Source organism: Bombina bombina, chromosome 2, assembly GCF_027579735.1.
Source record: "Bombina bombina isolate aBomBom1 chromosome 2, aBomBom1.pri, whole genome shotgun sequence".
NCBI classification, from domain to species: Eukaryota; Metazoa; Chordata; class Amphibia; order Anura; family Bombinatoridae; genus Bombina; species Bombina bombina.
In genome coordinates, this window is record NC_069500.1 from 616,072,073 (window position 1) to 616,094,621 (window position 22,549).

A 22,549-nucleotide genomic window follows, 5' to 3' on the forward strand; every position below is an offset into this window, starting at 1 on the left:
TATCCACTATTAAATTGTATTTACAAACATTTTGTTAGAAATTACAACTTGTCATAAACCTATAACTGTATAAATTGCAAGATTTCAACGATATTATTTTAATTTAATTTTTATATATTCATATATTTTTATATATTACGTACATTTTATACATAGATACATAGAGACACCGGTGTAATTTTTTAAACTTTGAAGGAATTTGTAATAATATTTGTTTAATTGTACTTTTAGCATCACTATTATTAGGTAAATTTACCGGAATCAAATAAAGTATAATATATATTTTTTTTAAAAAAAAAAGTTTCGACATCCAATTTTTTCCATAAGAGAATATAAAATAGTACTTATCAAAACATTAACATATATTGAGCCCACATATTATCACACATATTTACAGTAAGACACATTGGGAATAGCAACTTGGTTTGCGCCACCTACCACAACTAATTATAACTTTTTAAACTTTGGGATAAAGTTTACTTCAGGTGTGCTAGATTCCCCACCAGCTAGACAGTCTAACCCTACCAAACATTTATTTTTACATTTCTGCTGTGTTTGTGTTTAGCTGTAATTTTCCTCTTGCTCATTTACTGTACCCACACATATACAATTTTTCTCACCATTAAATGGGATTTCTAAAGATACCATTATTTTCATCATATCTTATAATTTACTATAAAAAAATTATAAAATATGATTAAAAATAATGGAAAAAACACTTTTTCTAACTTTGAACCCCAAAACTGTTACACATCTACAACCACCAAAAAACACCCATGCTAAATAGTTTCTAAAGTTTGTCCTGAGTTTAGAAATACCCAATGTTTACATGTTCTTTGCTTTTTTTGCAAATTATAGGGCAATAAATAGAAGTAGCACTTTCCAAACTATTTTTCTTCCAAAATTAGCGATAGTTACATTGGAACACTGATATCTGTCAGGAATCCCTGAATATCCCTTGACATGTATATATTTTTTTATAGTAGACAACCCAAAGTATTGATCTAGGCCCATTTTGGTATATTTCATGCCACCATTTCACAGCCAAATGCGATCAAAGAAACAAAATCGTTCACTTTTTCACAAACTTTTTCACAAACTTTAGGTTTGTCACTGAAATTATTTACAAACAAGCTTTAGTGTGGTGTAGTAGACAACCCAGAGTATTGATCTAGGCCCATTTTGATATATTTCATGCCACCATTTCACCGCAAAATTTGATCAAATAAAAAAATCGTTCACTTTTTCACTAACTTTGGGTTTCTCACTGAAATGATTTAAAAACAGCTTGTGCAATTATGGCACAAATGGTTGTAAATGCTTCTCTGGGATCCCCTTTGTTCAGAAATAGTAGACATATATGGCTTTGGTATTGCTTTTTGGTAATTAGAAGGCCGCTAAATGCCGCTGTGCACCACACTTGTATTATGCCCAGCAGTGACAGAGTTAATAAGGTAGCTTGTAGGGAGCTTGAAGGGTTAATTTTAGTGTAGAGATCAGCCTCCCACCTGACACATCCCACCCCCTGATCCCTCCCAAACAGCTCTCTTCCCTCCCCCACCCCACAAAAGTCCCTGCCATCTTAAGTACTGGCAGAAAGTCTGCCAGTACTAAAATAAAAGGCTTTTTTAAATTATTATATTTTTAAATATATTCTGCTGTGTAGGATCCCCCCTTAGCCCCCAACCTCCCTGATCCCCCCCAAAGAGCTCTCTAACCCTCCCCCCACTAACTATTTGCCACCATTTTGGGTACTGGCAGCTGTCTGCCAGTACCCACTTTGCAATCAAATGTGTTTTTTCTGTAGTGTAGCTTCCCCCCTCCATACCCTCCCCCCCTTCCCCCCCAGATCCTTTTTGAAAAGTTATTACCCCCTCCCCTGCCACCCACAACCCTCTCCCACCACCCTCTCCAAACAACTTAAAATTTTTAAATGTGGCCAGATCGCGGGCGTGTACGCACACGCCCCCCACCCCCCGTACACGTTCTCTCATGCACCCGACAGTCATTTCCAACTGCTGGTCGGAAGTTTGCCAGCGATGGTGCGCCCCCCCACCTCCCTGCAATGGCCACAAAGTGGTTCTCTCTGCATTGGTGTGCCAAAAAAGGTATTGCAGTGATGCCTCAATATCGAGGCATCACGGCAATACCTTGAAAGTGGCTGGAAGTGATCATGATTGTTTCCACGGCTTGAAACCCCTAAGGACGTACAGGGTACGTCCTTGGTCGTTAACTGACCTTTTTCGTAGGACGTACCTTTTACGTCCTTGGTCATTAAGGGGTTAAGGGACAGTAAAGTCAAAATTAAACTTGAATTGATTGGCTAGAGCAGTGATTTTTAACCTTTTTTTTGCCGTGGCACACTTTTTTACATTAAAAAATCCTGTGTCACACCACCATCCCAAAATTTAAAAAAAATCACACATTGTAGCCTAATACAGCATATATATATACACATACACACAAACACACACATACTGTATGTATTGTGCTGTTATGCCATGCCTCCTACAAACTACCCCTGCACTGGGAGTAAAAAACAAGCAAAGTTTAAAAAATATGTCACACTGTTGTCAGTCTGCCGTGGCACACCTGAGGATCTCTCACGGCACACTAGTGTGCCACGGCACACTGGTTGAAAAACACTGGGCTAGAGCATGAATTTTTAAACAACTTTCCAATTTATTTCTATGATCAATTTTGCTTAGTCCTGTTGGTATCCTTTATTAAAGATTAATCCTATGTGAGTTCAAGAGAATGCATGTGTCTGGCAGCAGTATTTGCAATAATGTTTACAGCAGTGTTAGACATAGTTACAAACACTGCTGCCATAGACTGCTAAATACATGTGTACACTTCTTAGCCCCTATCAGCCTATCTCGGTTTAGTCTTCAACAAAGGTTACCAAAAAACAAAGCAAATTTGATAATAGAAGTAAATTGGAAAGTTGTTTAAAATTGCATGCTCTGTCTTTACTTTACTTTACTGTCAAGTTTTATATTTCCAAAGCTGTGTGGAAACCATGTTAGATAATCTTATATATTACACAGCTTTGCTTGCACACACTATTTTATTTCCAGTTTTGTATCTGTTAGGGATGTGCATTTGTTTTGTTATGAATGTACATTTGTAACGAACAATGTACAGTATATTAATTTTCATAAACAAAATTGAATATCTGAATGAAAGCACCAGCAAAAATTAAAGAAAAAGAACAAAAACTAACGAAAACCTTCAATATTCCTTTGAATCATTTTTAAATGGTTAATACTTACCCTAACATGCTCTAGAGAGTGTACTAACCCAATCCTATTCTTGCCAGAGCGACAATCATTACTTTATAGAAAATCAGTGAAATTTAGAAACCCAACTTTTTTTTTTTTAATTACAGGAAGAGGGGACAAAATAAATAATGAAACTATATTGCAAATGTTTTGTTGTCTTCATATCTACACATAATAAAACATTTTATATTACAATCTCCTACTGTTTGATATCCAATTAAGCATGAGATTTTGTGTGTATTTGAGTATGAGAGTAAGGGGCCTAGTTATCATGATGCGAGCGGACATGATCCGATATTGAGGATCATGTCCGCTGCACATCGATAAATGCCGACAGCATACGCTGTCGACATTTATCATTGCATCAGCAGTTCTTGTGAACTGCTGGTGCAATGCCGCCCCCTGCTGATTCACGGCCAATGGGTCGCTAACCTGGGGTGTCAATCAACCAAATCGTATTTCGATCGGGTTGATTTCCGGCGATGTCTGCCCACCACCTCAGAGCTGGCGGACAGGTTATGGAGCAGCGGTCTTTAGACCGTTGCTTCATAACGTGTGTTTCTGGCGAGGATGAAGGCTAGCCGGAAACACGGCGCATCAAGCTATATATATAAATATGCCCCTAAGTGTGTGCTTTTATTGGTATGAGTGCATGTATGAGTGTGCGTGTGAATGTGCATGTGTGTCCACATGTGTGTGTGTGTGTGTGAGAGAGAGAGAGAGAGAGAGAGAGAGAGAGAGAGAGAGAGAGAGAGAGAGAGAGAGAGAGAGAGAGAGAGAGAGAGTGAGAGAGAGAGAGAGAGAGAGAGAGAGAGAGAGAGAGAGAGAGAGAGAGAGAGACATACTGTAGAATTGATGGCTCTAATGTAATATATATGGCAAGATGTATTCTGTATGTAGCCATTCATTTTAGATAGGAACCTGTTTTTAACTGTAGGTTACTCCTTTACACCAAAATACAATGATATAATTCCCATAATTTAGCCTGTAGTAAAAAACAAAACAAAACTTACAGAGTTGTAAAACTACTTTAGAGTTATTTGTCAGCTACCCCAACAAAATCTTACAGTGTGCTACATCAAGTTGTCTCTTTACCTGGGTACACATCATGCACAGAGCCAGGGGACCTTCCCAGTGTGTTCTCTGTGGAGTCCTGTGGAGATGAGGCCGGCTGCAGTGGTTGAATAGTGAGACAATCACTAAGGATTTCTTGGTCAAGTTCTGTCCTTGATCTTAACTAAAAGGAAGGTGAGAAATAAAATTCACAAGTTACAATACATACAAAACCAGTTCAAAGTAAAAAAATGTTTTGAATATGACAATTGCTTGACAATCATTTTAAACCCAAGTCACTGATGTGCAAAAAAAAAAGTATTTTCAACAGTGCAGGCTAGCATGAGTCTTGGTAATTAGTGATAATTTATTTTCCACGGTAAAGATGTTTCTAAGTAGTTCTATGAAGTCCATATGTTTTCCCTTTGCGCAGCTAAAGACGTCTGCTTCCGATTACCGACTAAGTCTTACGTTTTACTGCTATCAGCTGTAATGGGTCTTCATCATGAAATTAGGTGCATGTGTACTCCAGGAACCAAACATGTTGTGAAAGATTTGCATACTTTTATAGAGAAGTCCTGCAGCTTGCTGAATGCCAGGCTCATCATATTTGGCATCAGTTCAATTCACAGTTAGAAACGGGTGTTATCGATCAGTGACTATATGTTAAACTGCATGTAAACATACACATACTAAGACAAATATTTAACCCTTTATTGAATTGAAAATCCCTGTAATGAATTTCTCCAAACTACATTTGGGTGACAATAATATATCCTTAAAAAAATATACTTATGAACAATTGATTCTGCAGGGTTGCAATAAGATCCCTCAGTCCCCTCAAGTGTAAAATTTTAAGGGAAAGTCTGGTCACTAAAACATTTGTTAACATAGTTTATAGTTGTCCCTAACCCCCCTCTCCCCCAATGAAGCACGAGCAGTTATATAGTGCACTGAGGTGTGTGGATATGTATTTGGAATAATTGTCAATGTAACAACAGGTTATATATAATAAATAAAAATGTTCCAAATATGTTAAAAAGAAAAGTTCATTTGCAATAAAGAGCTATGTTTCAACAGATGATATTAACACTGGAAAAAAAAAGTTGGCATTACCAAGAATTGGAACATTCCTTTTTTCAAATATTGCAATATTTAGAGAGAACAGCACGAGAAATTAACTGAAGATATTGCCATTTTTTTCCATGAAAAGTGGTGAAGCAATTTAACAAGGCAACATTGTTATATATAATTAGCATTCACTATAGTGCATAACAAACTCTGTATGTCCACACATTTCCTAAACCAATTTTATAGATGACAAATTTGTGCAGTTATTGGAAGTCACAGTTCCTCTGAAATGTATTATTTTTTTATAACTTCTATATAGAAACACGCACCTTATGTTTTTTTCCCATCCTCTCTTCTAGATACAACTATATGAGGTGTGTTCCAGTTCAATAAACAAGCTTGCATGACTTTTATAGGGTTTTGAGATCTTTCTAAATTAAAATATATTTCTTTTTCACAAACCCAGTTATTTGTGTTTTTTTAGTATCTTTGCACCATGTTAAATTACTCTCTGGTATAAAAGTGCTCTGTTTAATTTAAATATATATATATTTTTTTAAACTGTTAATACATAGTCAAGCTTGTGCTCTTGTGCCATTCCAGGTGAGGCTACAGCTGCTGAGCAAATGGTAAGCAGGCATACATGAGTATGCTCCAATCACAGGCTGAATCCTCATCTGGGGCAGAATGGGTTGTTCCAGTAGTTCAAGTCTCACACCATACATAACCTTTTGGAAGGAGGTTCGCACTTAGTAAAAGAAGGAATTGGTTTAAACATAAAATCCTCCAACAAAATAGGGAACTTTATTTTTATCAATCACATTGTTGAGGTATGATGCAATCATAGGTGCCTGAGGATGGATGTCTAATCTTGCCACATAATGAGTGTTATTTTAACAATGAATCAAATAAAGTAAGTGATTTTTTAATTTTTCACTACATCTGCCTATTTACAATCGATTTGAATATTATTTAAATCATATGATTGTATCATACCCCAGCAATGTCATTAATATTTTGTATGGAATCTTCCATGTGTTTTGATGGCCATAGAGGGATGGTACTATCTTTCACTGATAATTGGACCCTAATGTAGAGGAATTATTTATACACAAGAATGTCCATTTAATTGCTCATTGCACTGAACACATTTGACAGTATTATTTCAATCCATTAGAAAACAAAATCCAGCTTTTTGCATAATTTTTGCGATCTATCTAATTAAACAGCATTGACCTCTTATTTTATGTACTAAGAGGTGACAGGTTATAAGATAGATGCTGCTCCATTAGTTATAATGGGGAATCTCCTTAACGGGACACTGAACCCAAATTTTTTCTTTCATGATTCAGATAGAGCATTACATTTTAAGCAACTTTCTAATTTACTCCTATTAACAAATTTTCTTCGTTCTCTAGCTATCTTTAGTTTAAAAGCAGGAATGTAAATCTTAGCAGCCAGCCAATTTTAGGTTCAGCACCATGGATAGCGCTTGCTTATTGGAGGATTACATTTACCCACCAATAAGCAAGCATAACCCAGGTTCTCAACCAAAAATGAGCCGGCTCCTACGCATCACATTCCTGCTTTTTAAATAAAGATTGCAAGAGAATGAAGAAAAATTGATAATAGGAGTAAATTAGAAAGTTGCTTAAAATAGCATGCTCTATCTGAATCATGAAAGAAAAAATTTGGGTTTAGTGTCCCTTTAAATTTGTAAAATTTTGGTTTTGCAATGTTGCGTCAAGTGTCCATTGGTTCTAAATAGCTGTCCAGATAATCAGAGTTTTCAGTTTAGCTCTGTTCTGCCATCAGCAGAAAAGAGATCTAAATCTATTTAAATATTTCAGCTACATTGAAATGATACATTAACGTTGTTAATTGTGTATTAACTTTTTACACTAAAAATGTGGTTCAAATCAAAATATGATGCAAGAAAATACTCAATGCAAATGTATAGAATTTTTTAGATTGTTATGTAAAAGATATATGGCTAAAAGTATGTGGACACAACTACTTATTATTGAATTCAGGTGTTTCAGCCACACCCATTGCTAATAGGTACATAAAATCTAACACAAAGACATGAAATCTCCACAGACATATATTGGCAGTACAATGGGTTGCACTGAAAAGTTCAGTGATATTAAACACAGCACTGTCATAGGATGCCACCTTTGCCACAAGTGAGCTTGTGAAATGTCTGCCCTACTAGATAAGCCCTGGTATACCGAAAATGTTATTATTGTGAAGTAAATGCATCTAGGAGCAACAAAAGCCCAGTCATGAAGTGTTAGACCATGCAGACTCTGTGATGGGGAACTACTGAAATGCATATTGCATAAAAATTGCCTATGATTTGTTGTTTCACTCGCTTCAGAGTTCTAAACTTTCTTTGGGAGCAACATCAGCACAAGAACTGTGCATTGGGAGCTTCATGACATGGGTTACCATGACTGGGCAGCAGGCCTGACCTTTGGGCAGGGTGAGAGGGCCACCCGCCAAGGGCCCCGCACTTGGGGGTGCCCTGCAATTTCAGGGGTGAGGCTATGAGAAGGTGCAAGTGTTTATGGTATCAGGAGGTGTAATATATACTGTTTTTCTTATAGGTCACACTGAACGTTGGGACAGGGGTGGGCCATACAGGGGGCAGGGCAAATTTGTCTTGCCTAGGACCCTGCAAATGCTAAGGGTGGGCAGTTGTACACAAGCCTCAAATCAACATGTGCAATGCCATGAGGCTGGAATGATGTAAAGCGAGCCACCACTGGATTACGGCAGCAAAAACGTGCTCTCTGGAGTAAGGAATTATACTTCCCGACCTGTCAGTCTGATAGAAGAATCTGGATGTGGTACATACCAGTAGAATGTTACCTAATTTTAAGTTTTTGGGGGAGGTATAATGGTCTGGGGCTGTCTTTCAGGGTTTGGGCTAGGCCCCTTAGTTCAAGTAAAGGGTCATCTTATTAGTACAGGATACAAAGACACAGAGGCGTAACTAGAAACCAAAGGGCCCAGGTGCAAAAATCTAAGAAGGGCTCCCCACCCCCCAAAAGGGGAATTTGATACATATCTTCATTTTTTTTTTTACATTTAACACTGAAAAAAAATGTGAATCAGATTACGTGTCTGCAAAAGGAGGTACCCTGTGCCCACAGTCTGTGAGATGGTCTGACCCCCTATTACTGAATATAGTTACACTGTTTAACCCACCAGTACTGTAGATAGTGAGTTAGTGACACAGATGATGGTGGTGATGGTGATGATGGTGAGATGGCTGGCCTGCCCCTACCTGCCCCAGTACTTTATAAAGTGACCACAGTAGTCTGTGACATGGTCCAGCCCCCCCCCTGCACTGTATATAGTGGTACTGTATAGTGACACTGTTTAACCCTGCCCCCCCATGCTGTAGTAACAAGGTCTGTAATTTGCTGGTTCCACAAACATACACACACGCACATACATGCATAAATGCACACACAGTCACATACATACATACATACATAGATACATACACACACACACATAAAGACCAATGGGTAAAACAGAAACACTAACCCATGAAGCCAGAGACAGAGACACTAGTGAAGCATCATGTAATGCTCACATGATATCAGTGCAGGCAGTGGCAGGTCAACATTTTTTATTGGACCTGGAAACCCAACCTCTGGGGGCCCGGACGCAGTTGAGGCCTCTGCACCCCCTGTAGTTCCACCCCTGCAAAGACATTTAGACAATTGGGTGCTTCCAAATTTGTGACAACCGTTTGGGTAAGGCCCTTTCTGTTGCAGCATAACTGTAACCATGTGCACAAAGCAAGGTCTATGAAGACATGCTTTGATGAGTTTGGTGTGAAGGAATTTGAGTGGCCTACACAGAGTCCTGACCTCAAACACACTGAACATGTTTAAGGGAACTTGCAATGTTGATTGCAATGCAAACCTTCTCGTCCAACATCAGTGCCTGACCTCACAAATGCACGTTTGGCTGAATGAGCACAAATTCCCAAAGACACAGAATCTTGTGGAAATTCTTCCAAGCCTATGGTTTTGGAATGGGATGTCCAAAAAGTGTGGTGTTCAGGTGTCCACATACTTTGGACAATATAGTGTGTGTGTGTGTGAATAAATATAAACACACACACACACACACACACACATATATATATATATATATATATATATATATATATATATATATATATATATATATATATATATATATATATCTTAAGAAAATTATAGAGGAGGTCTGTGCTCATCACAAGTAGTTGAGCTCACAGCTTGACTAGTGATTAGAAAAAATATTCTCTAATGAAAAAATAGAGGAAAAAATAGAGGTTCCATAACATACCATTAAGCATTTACAGGCTGGTTCAAGCAAATTGGTTGTATAGTGAGAAAGATGTATTAGGGTGGAGCACTGCTTGGTTTCTAATGTCACTAATTATAATAAAATTACACTGGTATGCCTCTCAATAACAGCACAATAGTTTCATTGTTTTTTTTTTAAAAAAAAATATGGAGAATTTTATTAAACACCTAATTATCTAACAGAGCCAGCTGCTTGAAAGTTTAATGCAAAATAATATAGTTTACTACTTCATTTGAAAAGACAAAACATGTATTACAGTATGTGTTTTTCTTAATAGCTTAAGTCAGGGAAAGTGAATTCTACTGAAAGCAGAAATATCACAAAATACTGCACCTATAGGGTATTTTTTACTGCAGAGAAAAGTAAGAAAAATGTTTTTCTCTGTGACAGTAAGAAATCGAAACACAGTAGGCAGAGTATCTTTATTAGATTTCACAGAGGTGAAATTTTCTGACAACTGAAAAGAATTATAAATAGTTTAAGAGACAATGGGGTATGCCATTTTCTCTGAACTAAACTGTGGAATTTGTTTGCAATATACTTTTTTAATTTAGTTTAGAAATATAAAGCATTTCACCTTTATGTACATTAACAAGAAGAGTTGTTACCATGACAATGTAAAGGGTTCTGTCAAAATGGAAAAACAAGTCAATGTTAACAATGATTAATATTTGAATTTGTTCAAGTAGACCGGACTGTTAATGTTTACAAGGGAACAAGGAGGAACATGATCATGTCTTATATGGAATCTCTAGAATGGTAAATCAGATGGACCAGGGAGAGGAATGATAGAATGCCAGTCAGGTCAGATTCCTTAATTTGGCATTTTATTTAGAGATCAAACATTACTCTTTGTTGTTTTCCCAGATGCAATTTTTAAACCCTGATAAAAAAGGAAAATATAATTTTCAGAAATAAAAAAACAAAGACAAAAAAAGATATAATTTTAAAATAATACTGATATAATGAGATTCGGGTTTTCTTAATGAAATTCATTTTTTAAAAAGCAATCAGCTTAGCTATAACATTAACGGGACACTGAATCTTTCGTGATTCAGATAGAGCATGATATTTTAAGTAACTTTCTAATTTACTCCTATTATAAAATTTTCTTCATTCTCTTGGTATATTTATTTGAAATGCAAGAATGTAAGTTTAGATGCCGGCCTATTTTTTGGTGAACAACCTGGGTTGTTCTTGCTGATTGGTGGATAAATGAATCCACCAATAAAAAGTGCTGTCCAGAGTACTGAACCAAACAAAAAGCTTAGGTGCCTTCTTTTTCAAATAAAGATAGCAAGAGAACAAAGAGAAATTGATAATATGTGTAAATTAGAAAGTTGCTTAAAATTGCATCCTCTATCTGAATCATGAAATAAAAAAAATTGGGTTCAGTGTCCCTTTAACTAAAACATTTCTACATATCTTCAATCTGTCAAAATATACAAAACTGAGATAAAATAAAAACAACATTTGGGGGTTTTAAACTAACATTTTCCAATGTTCCAGATTTTTTTTTTTTACTGGACTTGACACAACTTGCCACTGTCATTTTCTTAGCAAAACTTGAAATATTTTGTAGTTCTTTATCTGATCGTCTCTGCTGAGGACAGTTTGGGATGTATACATGGTAGGGTTGGGAAACTCATAGGCCTTGTTACCATTGCTGTTGTAAATTGTGTAAACTGGTGATAACATAAAACATTTACATAGACTTTAATGGAGATACTTGTTGTTGCTACCACAACAGCAATGGAATCTAGGCCATACTTTAAAGAGTTAAATAAATAGTGAAAGTATATTGCAGGTTTTTTCTTTTACTATGCAGAATTAAAAGTTTTATATTACAAAGCCAATGTGTTTCATGCCCCTTTAGGTAAAACTACATTAAATAATTACTCTTAAAAGAATTGATGATTGAAGGGACGTTGTTCCATGGCGTCTTCATGCCTTGAATATTCAAGGAAGCAACTGCTTAACATGCTAAATGCCTTTACAAACAATTCATTTCACAGTAATGAAGGAGAAGTAAAGATTGTGTGTTCTGTGTGCAGCTATTGGATAAGCCTGACCATTAACAGTTTCTTGTTCCTCATGAAAGATCACAGTAATATCTTTTTTGGAAATGTTGGTAGTTCTTCAAAGGAATCATACGTTAGTAATTTAAAAATCAATAAATAAATATATGTGGTAAGTTAAATATTTAACTTTTTCAAATAAATGAGAAATGTTGCTGCTTCTTATAAACACAACCTTAAAAAAAAAAATTAGAATTGTTTGATAGTCTGTATATTTTTACTGTATATGAGCTACATTTGTTTCAGCTAAAACAAATTTGAGCACGCTTAGCTTTAACCCCTTAATGACCGCAGCACTTTTCCATTTTCTGTCCGTTTGGGACCAAGGCTATTTTTACATTTTTGCGGTGTTTGTGTTTAGCTGTAATTTTCCTCTTACTCATTTACTGTACCCACACATATTATATACCGTTTTTCTCGCCATTAAATGGACTTTCAAAAGATACCATTATTTTCATCATATCTTATAATTTACTATAAAAAACATTATAAAATATGAAGGAAAAATGGAAAAAAAACACACTTTTTCTAACTTTGACCCCCAAAATCTGTTACACATCTACAACCACCAATAAACACCCATGCTAAATAGTTTCTAAATTTTGTCCTGAGTTTAGAAATACCCAATGTTTACATCTTCTTTGCTTTTTTTGCAAGTTATAGGGCCATAAATACAAGTAGCACTTTGCTATTTCCAAACCACTTTTTTTCAAAATTAGCGCTAGTTACATTGGGACACTAATATCTTTCAGGAATCCCTGAATATCTATTGACATGTATATATATTTTTTTTAGAAGACATCCCAAAGTATTGATCTAGGCCCATTTTGGTATATTTCATGCCACTATTTCACCGCCAAATGCGATCAAATAAAAAAAATTGTTCACTTTTTCACAAATTTTTTCACAAACTTTAGGTTTCTCACTGAAATTATTTACAAACAACTTATGCAATTATAGAATAAATGGTTGTAAATGCTTCTCTGGGATCCCCTTTGTTCAGAAATAGCAGACATATATGGCTTTGGCTTTGCTTTTTGGTAATTAGAAGGCTGCTAAATGCCACTGCGCACAATACGTGTATTATGCCCAGCATTGAAGGGGTTAATTAGGGAGCATGTAGGGAGCTTCTAGGGTTAATTTTAGCTTTAGTGTAGTGTAGTAGACAACCCCAAGTATTGATCTAGGCCCATTTTGGTATATTTCATGCCACCATTTCACCGCCAAATGCGATCAAAGTAAAAAAAAATGTTAATTTTTTCACAATTTTAGGTTTCTCACTGAAATTATTTACAAACAGCTTGTGCAATTATGGCACAAATGGTTGTAAATGCTTCTCTGGGATGCCCTTTGTTCAGAAATAGCAGACATATATGACTTTGGCGTTGCTTTATGGTAATTAGAAAGTCGCTAAATGCTGCTGCGCATCACACGTGTATTATGGCTAGCAGTGAAGGGGTTAATTAGGTAGTTTGTAGGGAGCTTGCAGGGTTAATTTTAGCTTTAGTGTAGAGATCAGCCTCCCACCTGACACATCCCACCCCCTGATCCCTCCCAAACAGCTCCCTTCTCTCCCCCACCCCACAATTGTCCCCGCCATCTTAAGTACTGGCAGAAAGTCTGCCAGTACTAAAATAAAAGTTTTTTTTTTTTAAAGAAAAAAAAAAAAAAAAAGCATATTTACATATGCTGTGTTTAGGATCCCCCCTTAACCCCCAACCTCCCTGATCCCCCCCAAAACAGCTCTCTACGCCTCCCTCTCAGCCTTATTGGGGGCCATCTTGGGTACTGGCAGCTGTCTGCCAGTACCCATTTTGAACAATCAAATGTTTATTATTATTTTTTTTTAATTTCTGTAGTGTAGCTCAATCGCCCCCCACCCCCCCACCACCTAAATCACACAAGGGCTTTTTTATTTGTCCCACTTTGTGTTTTGGGGACACATTTTTTCCGTAGTGTAGCGGTTCCCACCCGCTCCCTCCCCGTGCACGCGCCCGCCCCCGCCCCCTCGTGCACGTGCGCACGCCCGCGCGCGCCCCCGGACTCCCCCGCCCACGATCCCGCCCCCCTCCACATGACCAGGGCCATCGATGGCCGCCACCCACCTCCCATACCGGCTCCCACCCACCAACGATACCGGCCATCGATGTCCGGTGCAGAGAGGGCCACAGAGTGGCTCTCTCTGCATCGGATGGCCGTGAAAGGTTATTGCAGGATGCCTCCATATCGAGGCATCACTGCAATAACCGGAAAGCAGCTGGAAGCGAGCAGGATCGCTTCCAGCTGCTTTCCACACTGAGGACGTGCAGGGTACGTTCTCAGGCATTAACTGCCTTTTTTCTGAGGACGTACCCTGCACGTCCTCAGTCGTTAAGGGGTTAAACATCAATACTTATCTAGTGGATTCATTTTAAACAAATCCAATATTTTTGCAAACTATCTCTAAGAATTATATTCAGAAGTTGGCCAAAAAAAGCTAAACTCACATTCGTCTCCAGTGTAGGTGTGGTGCGCACTCATTTACACATATAATTTTTTTCATATAAATAACCCATTATTGTTAGCTCTTTATGTAAAATTAGATGCAATGTCAAAATTATAAGTACATTAAAATTTATAGGGGCCGAATTCTGAAGCTCCAAATGGATGCCCCTATTTCTGCGCAAAAAAACACTGCTCTATAACTTGTCCGCCTGCAATGAGGCTGCAGACATCAATCCGCCCAATCCTATACAATCGGGTTGATTGACACCCCCTGCTAGCGGCGAATCTGAATGGGGCAGGTGCAATGATAAATGCCGACTGGCGCTTGTGCAATGATAAATGCCGACAGCATCGGTGTGCGGCGGACATGTTATGCTACATCATATCATGTCCACTCGCACTTTATTGAATTTAGCATGAACCAAACAGACAGAGGCTAACAACTCCTTTATGTCCGTCTGGCATTGCAGCTAGTGGGTAGCAATATGCTGCCTGCATTAATCATTGCAAACAAAGCGAAGTGTGGCCACGCACTGTCAATCACCCAGTCGGAAAAGTCAGTGGGGATTGAAGTACGCAGAAGAACGCCAGCAGCTTCTTAAACAGAGCCCATAATAATGTCCTGACTTTGCCGACACCAACTTAACCTATTAACCCCTAAACTGCTGTCCCCCCACATCACCAACACTATAGGTTTAGTTAGTGTTGGCGATGTTTGGGAATAGCAGTTTAGGGGTTAATAGGTTTAGTTAGTGTTGGTGATGTTTGGGAACTGCGGTTTAGGGGTTAATAGGCTTATTTAGTTTTAGTGATGTCGGGGAACGGCGGTTTAGAGGTTAATAGCTTTATTTAGTTATTTAGCTAGTGTCGGGATGTGGGGGGTGCAGTTTAGGGGTTAATAGGTTTAGGTAGTGTTGACGATGTGGGGGGATGGTGGTTTAGGGGTTAATAGGTTTAGTTAGTGTCGGCAATGTCGGGGAATGGCGGTTTAGGAGTTAAAGGGACATTAAACCCAAATTTTTTTCTTTCATGATTTAGAAAGAGCATACAATTATAAACAACTTTCTAATTTACTTCTATTATCTATTTTGCTTCATTCTCTTGATATTCTTTTCTGAAAAGCATATCTAGATATGCTTAGTAGCTGCTGATTGGTAGCTGACTAAGTGCATTGCTATTTCTTCATTAAAGTATATCTAAAGAATAAAGCAAATTAGGTAATAGAAGTAAATTGGAATGTTGTTTAAAATTATATTCTCTACCTTAATCATGAAAGAAAATGTTTGGGTATAGTGTCCCTTTAATAGCTTTATTTAGTGATTTAGTTAGTGTCGGCGATGTGGGGGGATGGTTGTTTAGGGGTTAATAGCTTTATTTAGTGTCGGCGATGTGGGTGGCGGCGGCGGTGGTTTTAGATCATTTTGTTTTGGCAATCGCCAGCAAATTAGTTATGTTAAATTAAATAGTTTTTTCGGATCCTTTCGTTTTTTTCAGATCCATTATTTATAACTTCAGATTAGAATGCATATGAATAATGAATGGATCGGAAAAAACAAACAGATCTGAAAAAACGATTAACTTAACTTAAAGGTACAGTCAACACCAGAATTTTTGTTGTTTAAAAATATAGATAATCCCTTCTTTTGACAGACTTGCATTTTAGCCAATCAGTGCTCACTCAAGGTTAACTTCACGTGCATGAGCTCAATGTTATCTATATGAAACACATGAACTAATGCCCTCTCGTGGTCAAAATGCATTCAGATTAGAGGCAGTCTTTAAAGGGACATTCCAGCCAAAATTGGAATCCACATGTATGCATTTCAGTTTTGAAAAGAAGCATTTATGTAATATACATTTATTAGCAAAAATGCTTCTAATAAAAGCTATAGCTGTTTCAAAAGTGTATTTAAATATGCACTGTGCACCAGTATTTTAAACATGGAACTTGCTCAGAGAGCCTAAGATGCTTGTACCATCTGGTAATGACTCACTTTGTTCATTGCTCACATGATAGAAGTCCCTCTGAGGAGCTGCAATATTTAAAATGCTGGTGCACTGAGAATATCCAGCTATGCTTCACATGCACATGCAGAGAAAAATGTTAACACTAACAGAGTGATACCTTTTATAAAAAGCATTATTGCCAAAACATGTATATTGCAAATGTGTTTCTATTCAAAGATGGAATTAAACTATGCTCATTTAAATTTTGACCGGAATGTCCCTTTAAGGTCTAAGAAATTAGCATATGAACCTAGGTTTAGCTTTCAACTAAGAAAACCAAGAGAAAAAAAGCAAAATTGGTGATAAAAGTAAATTGGAAAGTTGTTTAAAATGTCATTCCCTATTTAAATCATGAACATTTTTTTTGGACTTGACTGTCCCTTTAACTAATTTGCTGAAAGAATTTTTTTTAAAAAAAAACTTAACTAAACTAATTTGCAGAAACAAAATTATTTATTTAACTAATCAAAACGAAACTAACAATTTTTTTAGTGGCACACATGTCTATTTGTAACAATCATCTTCTGGTGCTGGTAGAAGGTGTGGTAGGGAATCAAGGAGGTGGGTGGGCGGTCCAGCAATGGAGGAGGGAGGGAGGGAGGGTGAGGGAGTGGGATGGGCCTACACAACAGAAAATAAGGGAAAGGGAGGGATGGGGAGCTACGCTACAGAAAAAAGGTGGGGTGGGAGGTGGGTAGATTCGCAAATAGACTCTGTATTTCCTTTGTTAGTAACCTTTCATTAAAGTAAACTCATCTGTCTATTCTTTAATGGAAGAGCCTCTTTGAATAACATAGGAATTGGTAAGAATAAAATGTCTGTCTCGAGTGACAGGGTTTTTTAAAACCTTTCAAAGCTTTTGAATAACTAATTAATTTTTTTTTTAAAAGGTTTCTCAGAACGTGTTTATACTATAGACATTTTATCTTAAGATGCCTCTTTCTTAATTTTTCAAAACACAGAATAATTTTACATGTGGCATAGTATTTCAGCAGAGGTGATGGATAAAATATTATGAGAGATTTTAGGAGAGATTTTAAGAAGATCTGGTATATGTGTAAAGCAAGTTTGGATACTGAAAGTCAAACAAACATTTTTTTTTCTAAATGCATCTGTTTTTATTTTGCTAAAGTATTACTTTACAAAGAGAGTGCAAATATCTGGAATTACTCTCCAACAAAGGTACTGGGTAAAATACAGTAAAGAATGTCAAGAACATCTAAAAAAAATTGATGCAGCCCCTAATTACATTTTAGGATGCCTCTGTTTTTCTCTCTAAGGATCAAATCAGTATGAATGCTACCACACAAACACTCCTCGTAAAGGTATCTAAAGATCTAGTTACTGCATAAGCAAAGGGTCGCTCATATCTTATTATTTTATAGAAGACTGCAGCATTTACCACAATAAACATCACTTCCTCTAACAAACTCTGCAGTAATTTGGTATATAATACACAGCTTTTGCACAACTTGCATATTACCTATTCATTCCACCATACAGACTATCAAAAATAATAAAGAATTACACCTAATCTAATAGCCGTATCAAAATAAAAAAAATCCTAGTCTACAATAAACTACCAATGGCCCTTAAAAGGGCCTTTTGCGGGGCATTGCCCCAAAGAAATGAGCTCTTTTACCTGTAAAAAAAATACAAACACCCCCCCAACAGTAAAACCCACCACCCACACAACCAACCCCCCCAAATAAAAACCCTATCTAAAAAAACCTAAGCTCCCCATTACCCTGAAAAGGGCATTTGTATGGGCATTGCCCTTAAAAGGGCATTTAGCTCTTTTACTGCCCAGACCCTACTCTAAAAATAAAATCTACACAAAAACTCTTAAATAAACCTAACACTAACCCCTGACAATCCACTTACAGTTTTTCAAGTTCCGCTTGAAGGTTCCATCCAGCCGGCAAGAAGTCTTCATCTGGGCGGCCTCTTCCATCTTCATCCAGCCGGCAAAGTCTTCATCCATGTAGCCTCTTCTATCTTCATCCATCCGGTGAGGAACGGGTCCATTCTGAAGACATCCGGCGAGGAGCGGGTCCATCCTGAAGACATCCGACGAGGAGCTCCTCTTCAATACAGTCTCCGCCGTAAACGGGATCTTGAATGCAAGTAACGTCATCCAAGATGGCGTCCTTTGCATTCCTATTGGCTGAAAGGTTTCAATAAGCCAATAGGATTAGAGCCGCTAAAATCATATTGGCTGTTCCAATCAGCCAATAGGATTTGAGCAGCTATCATCCTATTAGCTGTTCCAATCAGCCAATAGGATTGAGCTCTCATCCTATTGGCTGATTGGAACAGTCTTTCTCTTTCTGGGCTTGGTGATATAAAGCTAGCCAGATCAGATGTATATACCTTAGCTAAAAAGTGGCTTTAGATCATTCCACCAGGGAAATAGAAGGACTGGCGAGCAATCTTTAAAAATCTTGCCAGCCCAGAGAGCTTTAGATCATCTGGCTCCCTGGTTCAATCTTCTTTATCAAATCTTATATATAACCCAGTGATCATGCATTCAGCACTGTATGACACAATTATGTTTTTCAAATAAATAATAATAAGATAAAATTGTGTCAAATGTACAAGTCATTGATTATTTGGAAACCAATCTTTCATCCTATATTTTGGAAAGGAAGATTTATGTAGTGCATTTCCAAAAGAGTTTAGATTAATTTGCATAAGAAGTTTAGTGCTGTTGATGGCGCTGATTTACTAACTGAATGATTTCCACAGATAAACTTCTTTTATTAAGGGGTTAATCGCCCTCCCCTCTCCATACTTTATTGAAGAACCCTCTGGCACTGAGGGGATTAAGTAGCACATCTGTTGCATGGCACTCTGCGTAAATCTTGGAGTTTATGTTTGTAAAACAGATAATTGAGAGCATAACATGACTTTTCGGCATGACCAGCATTACAGAAAGCTACTTTCAGGTATACCTTATATTCACAGAGGTAAAAAAAAAAATAATCAAGGATGTAAAGAAATATTTCTCAGTAACAGATGTCACGTTTTAAATTTTTACAGAAAACTAATGCCACGGATGCAATGTGGCATGCACAATGTCTGCAGTGATAGCTCTGAATTCTTTTGCCATTAATTGTAATAATGTCATTAGAAAACTGTAAAATGTTCCCAAAAATTTAAGATCAACTGCAGCTTATTTGTAGTTACATCTGAAGCCAGCATCCAGTTGGCACAGTGCTTGAGCAAAGCCATTAAAGTTTGTTTGTCCAATTTTAAAATGTTTAAGCACAAACTTTTCCATCCAAATGGGACAGAATCATCGCAAATGCAAATGCATACCTTTCTTAATCCAAACTCATGAAATAAATAGGTGAAAGAAGAATCATTACTGAAGAAAAAAACTAGAAAAAAAGAGTGAAATATTTTCAAATTTAAAAAATGTGTGTGTATATATATATATATACTGTATATATATATATATATATATATATATATATATATATATATATATATATATATACTGTATATACACTTACATATACACTCACAGACACACATACAACTAACACACAAGCACACAACATGAACTAACACACACACAAGCAAGTACACACACACGCACATACAGAAGAGCACACATGCACGCACATACGCATTCACACACATACAGACAAGCACACATGCAAACACATACACGTACACACATAAGTAAACATACATGCACACACACAGGCATGCTCACACACATATACATATACACGCGCACATGAACACACACATATTTGTACACATATATATGAACACATATACACTCACACACACACTCACAGGGGTCCATTTATTAATGTGCGGACGGACATGATCCGATATAGCGGATCATGTCCGCTGCACATCGATAAATGATGACAGCATGCGCTGTCCGCATTTATCATTGCACCAGCAGTTCTTGTGAACTGCTGGTGCAATACCACCCCCTGCAGATTCGCGGCCAATCGGCCGCTGGCAGGGGGTGTCAATCAGCCCGATCGTATTCGATCGGGCAGATTGCTGTCCGCCACCTCAGAGGTGGTGGACGAGTTAAGGAGCAGCGGTCTTAGGACAGCTGCTTCTTAACTTCCGTTTCAGCCGGAACTGAAGCGGAGTGGGTCGGAGGCAGCATCCGCTGTTTCTTAAATAGACCCCACAGACTGTATATTCTGCTCACTGCATTATAAACCCATTGAGAATATAACTTTATTTTACCATTTTCTTTACCAAAGTGAATATTATTTATGATACATTTTAATTTGTTAAAAATAAAGAGAAATAAATTATTATTACTATTATAGTATTATACTTTGCAAAACATAGGGTCAGACACCGCTGGCTGGAAGTAAACTTTTAACGCGTGTGGGTTAACATACGTATTACAAGTTGAAAGAAATTTTTTTCACGTAAGCGAAACTGACGTGCACTAACTTCAGGACTTTGGATATCATCACTGCATTAACTTCTCCTCCCCATACACCATAAAGGGACACTGAACACAAATTTTTTCTTTCATGAGTCAGATAGAGCATGACATTTTAAACAACTTTCTAATTTACTCCTATTATCAAATTATCTTTATTCTCTTGGTACAGTTCAGCAACTTGATATGATTGCCACTTTGGAGTCAAGAAGGTTTTTTTTTTTTTTTTATTAGGGCATAACAGAAAATTTCTTCAATTTGTTCTTTTTTTTGCCGTCTTTTGGATAAACAGTAGTAACAGGAATGGGTGTAAGGTTAAACTTGATGTTTTGAGTATTATTATTTTTTTACCTATATTACTTACCTATTATATTATTATAATTATTATTTTATGCTAAATTTACAGCTACAATTCACCTCTCTTCACAACTTAACCAGTGGATCTAGTACCAAAATAATGCAAGTGCACTGTTCCTAGGTGACTCAGGGGATACATAGAAAATAAGACCATCATACAAAGAACAAGACACATGAAATAAGCAGAGCATAAAAAGTAAAGGGTAATAAACATGAAAAATACTTTAGATAATATCTGAATAATGTGATGGGGTAGGGACAATGTCAAGGGAATGACAATGATTTTGTTCTTGTACTATACATTTTAATGTTTTTCATATTATAAGTTCTATTTTGATTGCATGGAGTAAATCGGTCAAACAATGCATTCAGTGCATAAGGGGTTTTAAATTATTTCCAAATTTCTGAAAGCATTTTTTTTGCTAAGAGCTTACAGTAAAAGCTCTAAATGCTCATTTAGCAAAATTGGTCATATTTATTTCTCTAACACAAGACTCACATTTTGTCTGTGTGCAAAGATGTTATCTCAATAGCTGCAATACAGAATGAACATTAAAAACTAAATCTCCTGGTTGATTCTACTGTACATATCAGTATACAGATAATAATCAGTTATTTAGTAGGAGTGAAATGCGTTGGAGGAAGGAGTCACTAAGGTGCACCATCACTTTTATTGTAAATAAAATACCATTTGTTAAGTTCACTTTCTAGACTGTCCTAGTTTACATTAGAATAACAAAATGGTAGAATACCCACACACACAAAAAAAAGAAAAAGGTAAACACCATATTTTGAAATACCTGCTTTAGGAACTGTGGTTATAAAGTAACATTCAGCAAATGGGTTAACCAAACATATATAAAATATCACTCAGAAATATATCATTTGCAATATATTTTATGACCAATAGCTTGCTCTGTTTATTCTTCTAAAATTTTTATTCAACCTACTTTCCGAGTAAGCAAAACATTACAGCTAACATTTTCCATAGCAAACTATTTTACACATAAACTTTTATTTTTCACTAAGGCAGCTGCCTTGCAATTAATTTGCTTTACAGTTTTCCCAATTTGTAAGTAGCTTACATGAGATGTTTGTGTTTTCCCTACAGCAACCAGACAAAAAGAAAACAGTTCTTAGCATAGCTCAGTTCAGTCTCTCAGCTATTGAATAGATGTCTTATGTGGCAAATCTTTCTTTCATCTTTCTAGCATACCCTCTGAATATGGTAATGAATGAGTAATGCTGAAGCGATCTGGTAAAGGACCAAGAGTGAGGCAATTATTCCTATGTTAATTAAATATATTCATAGTCTCTGGTTGTTTGGTAACAGGCGGTTTGCGTTCCAAAAAAGACATTTTACTTCAGGTAAGCTTCAAATATATGATTGACGTGCTTAACCCACTTGA

At 36.8% G+C, this 22,549-nt stretch overlaps 1 protein-coding gene across 1 annotated transcript in view; it reads right to left on the reverse strand.

The window, feature by feature from the left end:
* GLIS3 (GLIS family zinc finger 3) overlaps nt 1–22,549 on the reverse strand; it is a 591,890-nt gene that overhangs the window by 221,652 nt on the left and 347,689 nt on the right. The window contains exon 7 of the mRNA XM_053702545.1: nt 4,380–4,521. Coding sequence (XP_053558520.1) covers nt 4,380–4,521 — 142 coding nt within the window. The remainder of the gene's footprint in view (nt 1–4,379; nt 4,522–22,549) is intronic.